Source organism: Sinocyclocheilus rhinocerous, unplaced genomic scaffold (genome assembly GCF_001515625.1).
Source record: "Sinocyclocheilus rhinocerous isolate Xijiao unplaced genomic scaffold, SAMN03320098_v1.1 scaffold1697, whole genome shotgun sequence".
NCBI lineage: Eukaryota > Metazoa > Chordata > Actinopteri > Cypriniformes > Cyprinidae > Sinocyclocheilus > Sinocyclocheilus rhinocerous.
In genome coordinates, this window is record NW_015629509.1 from 316,293 (window position 1) to 326,292 (window position 10,000).

Genomic DNA, 10,000 nt, shown 5'->3' on the forward strand with positions numbered 1-10,000 from the left:
CACACACATACATAAATGGCAAAAAAATATTATTTTGTGGCAAACAAAGCTTTTTTTAACTCAATTGTTTATCCTATAGATAGCAATGAAATTCAATGGAGAAAAAAGGGAGAATTTTTCTTATGATTACAATATGAACTCAAACATTCTTTCAGCAGCCGTCTTTTTTTCTGTTTCATTTCTCCCAAGGAATTTAGGAGAACATCTGAGATCAAGATACTTCAATCAAGGAGAACTCCATCAAGTCTCATGAGCTTTGAAAGAGCATCTTATGAGCAATACAATCCCTCAATTCACTTTATCACCATAGATAAATAGTCAAATATGTAAATGTTCCATTTATTGATTCAGCTATGACCGTAACATTTAAATACATATCCTGAGCATTAAAATGGGATTGTCATCTCATTCTGATCTCGCAAGTTGTCACCTGTCAAATCAAACGTGCAAATGTAAACAGACGGTCTCTTTCTTACCTCTACGAAATAAAAGCATGGCAGCAGTGTCACGCTCTCTTTTATCATCTTCCCTTTCAGTCTTTCTCTCGCAGACATCGTATTTCTCTCCGTGAATAAACGCCAATAACCTGTTGTGTCCTACTAAGCGTCCACCTTCATCCAGCAAATCAAGCCGTCTAGATCAGCTGCTGCTTGCTCCATTGAGATGCATGATGCACACAGAATCAAACGACACACACAATCTACACCTTTCACCATGTACACGCACTGTTTATGTTGCAGTGGAATATGATTTCAATTGAATTTACAGACAGAGAGGAAAATATTGCCGGCGAGATGACATCAGATTTTTCAGATGAGGGTCTTGCGTCCTGACGCGCATGCGCACAAGCTGCGCATTGTAGAATGGCTTATATTTTGATATATAATAAAAAGACATTCAGACATTTTTATGTTTGGCTTATTTGTCCAAATACAGTATTTGTTTCTTCATCAGAACAGAGTTTGAGAAATTTAGCATCACTTGCTCACCAGTGGATCCTCTGCAGTGAATGGGTTCCGTCAGAATGAGAGTCCAAACAGCTGATAAAAACATCACAATAATCCACAAGTAATACACATGACTCCAGTCCACAAGTTGATGTTTTGTAAAGCGAAAAGCTGCATGTTTGTAAGAAATAACTCCATCATTGAGGCATTTTAACTTTAAACCATTGATTCTGGGATAAATACTAGTCCATAATCCATAATAACACTTCCTCCAGCTAGTGAAAATGTTCATTCTCTGTTGTCCTCTCACATCAAAGTCCACCAACATTGTTTAGAAATTTGTAAATGTTACTTGATTTGTACATACTTCTCTCCTGATTCAGACGAGATGCCTTTTTCCACTGGACAAAGTAGTGTTATGCATAGAGGACTCACTTATTTTAGCTAGAAGCAATGGTTTGAAGTTAAAATCTTACGGATTTAATTAATTAATACTGATGGATCTGTTTATTATAAACATGCAACTTTTCACTTCACAAGATGTTAACTGGAGTTGTGTGGATTACTTGTGGACTATTGTGGTGTTTTTATCGGCTGTTTGGACTCTCATTCTGACGGCACCCATTCACTGCAGTGTACTGACGACGAGTGATGTAATGCTGAATTTCTCCAAATCTGATCCGATGAAAAAACAAACTCATGTACATTTTGGATGGCCTGATGGTGAGTACATTTTCAGCAAATTTTCATTTTCTGGGTGAACTATTGCTTTGCATATTTAATAAATTAAATATATAAAGACAAAATATTTAATTCAGAAATCTTTTAACCCTTGAAACATGCTTTTGCAGTGTCATTTGAAAGCATGTAATGCCAGTAAATTCTGTCTGCATATGTCACTTCATCGGTTCTCTTATTTATTTATTTTAATAAAGCATTTTCCACAAGCTCAGGGATGCTTTTTATTTAAACATTACTCTCTTGAAATAGTGACCTTGGCAGATACAACTTGCAAAATAAAACATGCTTTTATAAACTTTTAGAAAGCATGAAGTCTAATTTAAGTTTGTGAATGCTCATGTTTTTTCTCAAACTTTTCATTTAAAGATGTCATAAAAATGAATCTTACTTTGAGAAAACATCTCTGAAACTTTAAGAATGCGCCTACCCAGTCTGAACACTGCAGGTGCAACCATCAAAAGATGATCACTAGTGCCACCCAGTGGTTTCTGCTGCTTATATTTTCCCCACTGAACTCACTTATCTCTCTTTCAGGCATCAAAGTTAATGGAAAAAATGACTGATCTAAAAAGTCGCAAGGAGTTCTACAAAGATCTCACCGTGGAGGTAAGAAACCAAATAAATGTCATATACACAGACCTGCATAATAATGACAAAGTTGCTTTTTCCATGACCTTGAAGCCTGTACACGGTGTAAACAAGACAGCTGGCTTATATATAATAATTAAATGCCTCCTTGCTGAATAAAAGTATTAATTTCTCCCCCCCCCCCCAAAAAAGAAAAAAACCTGGGTACTTTTTTTCTATGCATGTGGGATTTTTTAAAAGCCTTATTTAAAGTATAGCACTTTTTCCAGCTCAAGGACACTTAATTAACTGAAATGGAGGACCTTGATGAAAAATGAAAAAATAAATTAGCAAGGCAATAGCACTTTAGCAAGTATCTTTTATGTCAATGGCACAACAGATTAGTTATTTGTCATAATTTAAAATGTTTGAGCAATATTAATAGTTAAGCTTGTCTTAGCAGCATCACCTCTGCAGTAAATGGGTGACGTCAGAAAGAGAGTCCAAATAGCTGATAAAAACATCCCAATAATCCACACGACTCCAGTCCATCAATTAACGTCTGGTGAAGTGAAAATCTGCATGTTTGTAAGAAATAAATCCCATTCACTGCAGAGGATCCATTGGTGAGCAAGTGATGTAATGTTACATTTCTCCAAATTTATTCTGATGAAGAAACACACTCATCTGCATCTTAGATGGCCTAGTACATGTTCAGTTTTGGGTTAACTATTCCTTTTAGGTACTAATATAACCTTTTTTCAGTAGATAAAGCACAAAAGTGATTGACAGGCTAATGATACACTTTTCACACATTTTGTCTGACAGTAAATTACAGACGTACATCAGTAAGTCTCTGAATTGAGCTGAGGAAGAGAGTCGCCTACACAGTAGTGCTCAGCTGCAGAGGGGGGTGTTATATAGGAGGTGTTTAACTTTCCACTGCAGTAGTGATGTGTGTGGGCCAGAGTAACGTTCTCTGAGATCCTAGTGCCTCCACAGAGGTCTACATCAATGCTTTAACACTCAGAGATGCAGTACTACTCATCCCTCAGTCCTAAATACACAGAAACTCTTCTTAGCACAGTAATTCGCTGATGTATTGCAAAAATACTGCATATTGGGCCAACACAGAAGCTCTTCTAAGAGTAAATTAGAAAGATGTATTGCATTTAAGTGGCAATGTCTAATGCTTTTATGTAAGTGACATGTATATATCTGTAAAGACTGCTATTCAGGGAAACAGATGCATTGTAGTGTATAGTTACTGAATGCATTGGATTATTTATGATATCCCACTGCACCTGACAGCTTGTATAAGAATGTGTCCTGCTCAATTTTATAAAACTTTTTTCTCCATATCATAAAAAGCATTGGGGAAATGTGGAGATGGTTTGAGACAGCCTGCTGAAGCAGCTCAGGTGTAATCATATACAGAGTGAGGGTCCATCTATGTAAAAATAAAATAAATTAAAAAGAAAGAAACCTATTCAGCCTGTCAAAGGCACTCTAGCCTGACTCACAGCAGTCAATCAACCCTCACTTTACACATAATGCAGAAAAAGACACACCAACACAAACCAACAGCAGATTTCCCATGATAGACAGGTTTGCACTTTGTGTCTAAATGTCTTTTGCGCTTTATATACAAGAAAACTTTGCAAGTTACACAATTTAAACTGGCAAAAGACAGAGAGAAATCTGTGAAAAGGAACAAGAAACTATGGGATTCAGATTGAAACAAAAGAAAGGTAAATTGACATTAAAAACAATATACACTACGATTTAAAAGTTAAAGAAATTAATTATTTTAGTTTGATATTATGTTTAATACACAACATTATAAATTATACACAATTGACAGTAAAGAAAGATACTTATAATGCTACAAAAGGTTTTTTTCTTTCAAATAAACTGTTTTTTTGACATTTCTATTCATCAATTAATCCTGAAAAAATGCATCACAGGTTTGACAAAAATACTAAGCAGCAATAATAATAACAAATATTTCAGCTTTGCATCACAGGAATAAATGACATTTTAAAATATTTTGCAATAGAAAAAAGTTTTTTAAATTGTAATAATATTTCAGATTATTACTGTTTTTACAGCATTTCTGAACCCCAAACTTTTGTACAGTAATGTATTTATATATGACATTATATAATTTTATACGTGTATTTTATGTATGTATGTATGTATATGTGTATCTGTCTGCTCTTCCATTAGCAATGAAAACATGAGAATCTGTGGTTTTAACTGCTTGTTTGCAGATTAATTCTTATAGTCAAATCTATATTAGTTCATCTTAACAGACCCTGATAAATTTTTTATTACTTTTTGGTAGGTAGAAGTCTGCAAAGACATTTTTCGCTCACCAAGCTTGTCAGAGGCCTCTTGAGATCTTAATATCATGCGTGGAGCGCTGCAAAAAAATCTTAATTCCCTCCACGATGCGGCAGTGTTTACTGCTGTCCGAAGGGATCACAGTTATGAGAGACTGTGCTGAATTAGCTTTTGTTGTTAGCCTGTAATGAAATGCTTGGTCATCGCTCCCTGTGGGCCCGTCCTCATTAATCTGAAGGGCTGAGGCTGGCACAGGGCCGCAGGAATGAAACGGCTGTTTGCTGTGCCACGTCAATCAGCGACGTGGCTGTCTGCAAATATTTGCAAGTGCTCCGAAATGCCTTGTTGAGATCTGTCCGGTGATGAGTTCACAGAGGGCTCCGGTTTGAAATATCAGTCCTAAGAAGGAAGAGTACTTGATAGCATTTCTGTTCTGGGTGGCACTTGTTTCAAGCAGAATTGAGATTTTCTACATAATTGTGTTTTTGTGATGCAGGAACAGATTCTACATGAATTTGAAGGGTTGTTCAGTCTGGTGTTGGGGAAGAAATTTGAAACTCATAAATTTAATTAAATTGCAGCTACTCTTATATATTATATTATATTATTGTTTCATTTATAATATTTATTCATTTTCTGCATGCAATAAGGCTTCCATAATGCGCCCAATAATTTGCATGGATTTGTGCTTTATATTTTAGTCCTTGTTTAGTTCTTGTTGTGTAGTGAGTGGCAAGGTTGTTCTTATTCTAGTGGCCACTAGGTGGCACTTCCTTTCTGCAGTATAGTGTGGCACTATTGAGGCAAAAGCATGGCTCCATATTTCATTTCTCAGGTTCCTTTTAAAGGCAAGAGAAGTCGACTGAAGAGTTCTTTCACCATCCAATGATGCCTGTACCGTGGACAGACTATAATTTCTTCTTGATCCAGTGAGCCTCAATACACTAATGATACACTGCTGGCACTTAAAACATTACTGTGGATTTCCAAACTGCTGGACAACAGTATTTGTACATTATGGGTTTAGTGCAAACATACATTTATAGTTATCATTTTGACACCATTATTCAAGTTTAAAACAGCATAATGTACTGTATAGCAAAGGGCGTAGAATTTAGTAGGGATGCTAGGGACATGTCCCTACCAGTGGGGGGGGTTATTGTGCATTTTTCTATGTTTAAATTTTTTTTAAATCTAATTAATTACACAATGTGCTGGTTAATTAATCAAATTAATCTCAAAGAATTAGATTAATTAATTAGCACATCATGTGCCGATTAATTAAAGTCATTATTAAAGATAATTGAAAGTCATTAGACCTATTGTGTTAAAGTAGAAAAGCACTGAATAGACATTGCAAAAAAAAAGTAGCTTAAGAAAGAAATATTTTGATTCAACATACAAAAAAAAAAATATAAACTGTATTATATATTATAATTACTACTCTAAATATAAAACTAAAAGAGCCAGTACGTGGCGGCAAATCGCTGTTTAATGAGTGAGCCATTCAGTCATTCATTCAACCGATTCGTTCAAACGGCTGATTCATTCAGAAGCAAAGCCAGTTGCTGCATCCCAATGTGCCTACTTATACTATGCCCTTAAAGTATGTACTTTTTTTGGTGAAGAAAAAGTACACACTTTTGAGTGTGGAACCGTTGTTCGCGCACATCCACCATGTTTGTAGTTTTGTAACGCTTTTTATTCATGTTTGTAGTTCTCAACTGACTCATTCGTCAAAGTGCAATGGTTTGTGGGTAATATTAGCCATTAGAGTGTGCACGGATCCACACTTCAAAAATCGACCTGAAATAGTAGACCATCCGGGGACTTTTGGCATACTCTTTTCAACATACTATGCTTTGGGACACACTTATTCTAATCTCACATACTATTTAGGATGGATAGTATGAACACTTGGACGCAGAGAGTGACTGTATTTATGAATGGCTCACTGAATCATTAGCTTAATCGATTCGTTCAAAACCGTGGATTCATTCACTAATGAAACACCACTTGAGATGCACAACAGCTCTGCTTTCGTTGGCGAACTTGCACAAAAACTGACAATATTGTGTCTAAAATGTTACACAATATCAAATTACTGTTTATTGAAAAATAAATATCACATTTGCAATCGTGCAGATATTCTGGGGGGGAAAATCAGCTCTCTTGCTCGAGTCAAGTCTTAAATTTGTTAATATATATTTTCTTCCCCGATATTATTTGCACCTTTACCTTATCTTCATTTGTAAGTAAAAACTTTAAAGCAAACTATTTTTCTTTCGAAAAGCCAATGATGATTCTGAAAGAAAAGAAGCGGTGTTTGTTATAGTAACACATACAACTTTAACACGCATCTGACGGACAGATCAACCGCGCGCTCGTATTTCAGATTTGCTGTTAATATTGTGGTTATTTTATTAAATAATTAATTAGATCGGAATTCAGAATTCAGAATTCAGTATGTGAATTTTTAGATTCCGATCGGAACTTCGGAGCGCATATATCCAGTCATTTGATTTAAATCGGAACTTTGGAGTGAGTTTGTGAATCTTCTGATTCAAATCTGGACTTCGGAGCAGGTTCGCGAATCATTTGATTTTGGTCTTAATTTCGGAGCCTGTTCATGAATCATTTGATTTAGATCGGAACTTCGGAGCGGGTTCGCAAATCATTTGATTTGGATCGGAATTCGGAGCACAGATCACAAATCATTTGGTTGAGATCCGGACTTCGGGGTGGGTTCGTGAATCATTTGTTTCAGATCAGGACTTCGAAGCGGGTTCACAAATCTTTTGGTTCAGATCAGGAGTGTGGAGCTGGTTCGTGAGTCATTTAATTTAGATCAGGAGTGGATTCTTGTGATTCAGATCGGGACTTCGTTGTGGGTTCACGAATCATTTGATTTAGATCAGTACTTCGGAGTGGATACGGGAATCTTTTGATTAGACTTCGGAGCGGGTTCACAAATCATTTGATTTAGATTGGAACTTCATAGCGGGTTCGCGAATCATTTGATTCCGATCGAGAATTCGGTGCGGGTTCGCAAATCATTTGATTCAAATCGGGACTTCGGAGCGGGTTTGTGAATCTTTTGATTCAGATCAGAACTTCAAAGTTGGTTCATGAATCTTTTGATTCAGATCGGGACTTTGGAGCATGTATCATTAATCTTTTTTTTTCTGATTTCTTTCTTTTTTTTATGAAACAGTAGGCCTACAAAACATCAAACAAAAACAGCAACTCAATATCTGACTTAGGCTATATTATAATTATGTCCATAAGCTTTTTATAAAATTTGGATCAACTCATTAATCTGTTGTTTGACTTCTTCATATTTAAGGAGAGAACTGTTGTTTCCAAAGTTGGACATCTCTTGTTTTCATTTTCAAGGGCATAGAATTTAGTAGGGACGCTATAACATGTCCCTACCAATATCCAGTAATACTAAGTTGTCTCTAGCAATCATTTTGTTCAAATAATTAAATGTCTGTTTACACGCTACACCCTTGCTGAACGGTCACCCTGTCATTATTTTGAAATAAACTCATAAGAATCCACTGTGGCCTGATCAAGTGTTTGGGTTTGATTTGCTGTAATGAGATGCTTGCTCTACTTTATCTCTTATGTAATTGTGACGCAAATTTGAGATTCTTGAAATGATCTAATTAATTAAAGGCTAGATAGAAGATATACACAGGCTTATGTGCCACTGGTTTTCCCAGAACATAATTTTCTCACCGTCATGTTGCATTTCTTCAAATGGAATCAAATGGTTTTAACTTCCATAGAATGGACAAAAAATATAATGGAAGTCAATGAGACCCTGTTTGATTACCATCATTCTTCAAAATATCTTCTTTTGTGTTCCACAGAAGAAAGAAAGTCATAAAGGTTTGAAATAACATGAGGGTGAGTAAATGATGACAAGATTTTTCATTTTTAGGTGGACTATGCCTTTACCACAAAAACAGATGTAAAAGAACCTGTTAACATAACAAATGTCCTATTAAATCAAAGGCTACATTAAATTTCCTCTCTATAAAATATCTTTGTAACATATGCAAAAGGGTGGCCCCATACAACCTAAAACAAGAGGCAAAATTCTCTAAGGAAGTTCTCTCTTTCAGGTAATGAGACTTTTTCTGGTGGTGGTGTTATTCTCTGTGACATTCATAAAAGCAAGTTAATGCTTAGAGGAAGACTGCTGGCAGAGAGAGAGAGAGAGAGAGAGAGAGAGAGAGGGTTGTGAACAGTAGAAATGCCCTGCCTCCTCTCTGCCTTATTTCCTGAATGATCTGCATTAATATTGAGTTTAATGCTTCATTACACCCACGCCTTTATATGGAAAAAGTGGATGATTAAAGTGCTCTGTGAAGCATCTGTCTTAAAGTCACGGAGTCATTTAAAAGAATCATGAGCTGTATGAATAAGTTATGGAACAGCCGCTAAGCAAGCAGCGCCAAACTATTAGAAGGAGAGAGAGAGTTCTTATTCTTTATACTTGCCTAAAACATTCATATACTATAGTAGTTGGCTTTGATACTGAGCTTCCTTCTGCAGGCTCAGAAGAGACCAGACCTTCTCAAATTCTTCACTTAGTTATGAATTGAGGACTTATTTCATCAGACAAGCCACAGTCTACAAAAGATGACAGGCTAACGGACAGATTTTTAACAAGCTGTATAGAAGACTGTATCACACATTCACACTGATGTAATGCGACGAGTTTGGTTCCAAAACGCTATAAATCCATTTCGATTAATTTGAGTAAAAATGTGTTTTCTTTACCAAGAAAGTGGCAAGATGAAAACCACTATTTTCTGTTTCAAACTTTCACATAGCATCGTTAGGTTATAATAACATTACAATTTCAAATCCAGATTTTGATTTTCAAAGATTTATTATAAAATTTTATTATTTAATTTATTTATTTATTTTTTAAAATGCAATAAATCCATTGAATCAATATAAAAGTTATTTTTCATATTGAAACTGTTGAAAATACACAACAAAATCCACATATGACAGCCTCTGAACTTGGTCAGTACTAATTTTATATACAGGCACTGGACTAAAAATACATTCAATCAGTCATCGATATTGCACAGCTTGTCAGTGATCTACGGCTCTGTGTATCCATCTGAAAGCACATGATGGAGATTTACTATTAATCACAGAACCGGCTTTACTGACGAGATGCGCATGACAATCATATGCGATTTATCATGCAGCCAAGTTTGTTTGTTGATCACAAAGTACAAAGTAGATGAGGAAAACTAGGATGCCGGGTGTATTCAAAGCGCCGCCATTACTGTCTAGAGTGCGTGGAACGGTGCGCTGTGATTGGTTGAGCGGATATATCGCATTCTGCAGAGAAGGGAGACTGGTGTTTG

General features: G+C 35.9%; 2 protein-coding genes across 3 annotated transcripts in view; one reads left to right on the top strand and one right to left on the bottom strand.

Moving 5' to 3' along the window:
- Positions 1-748, bottom strand: part of LOC107739009 (phospholipid phosphatase-related protein type 4-like) — a 16,151-nt gene extending 15,403 nt beyond the window's left edge. The window contains exon 1 of the mRNA XM_016550969.1: positions 477-748. Within this exon, the coding sequence (XP_016406455.1) occupies positions 477-554 (78 nt within the window). The 5' untranslated portion in view covers positions 555-748. The remainder of the gene's footprint in view (positions 1-476) is intronic.
- Positions 749-2,226: 1,478 nt separating this feature from the next.
- The window catches only part of LOC107739033 (phospholipid phosphatase-related protein type 5-like), a 48,351-nt gene continuing 40,577 nt past the window's right edge, over positions 2,227-10,000 (top strand). For both annotated transcript variants that reach the window (XM_016551001.1, XM_016551002.1), the window contains exon 1: positions 2,227-2,294. In XM_016551001.1, coding sequence (XP_016406487.1) covers positions 2,235-2,294 — 60 coding nt within the window. In that variant the 5' untranslated portion in view covers positions 2,227-2,234. The remainder of the gene's footprint in view (positions 2,295-10,000) is intronic.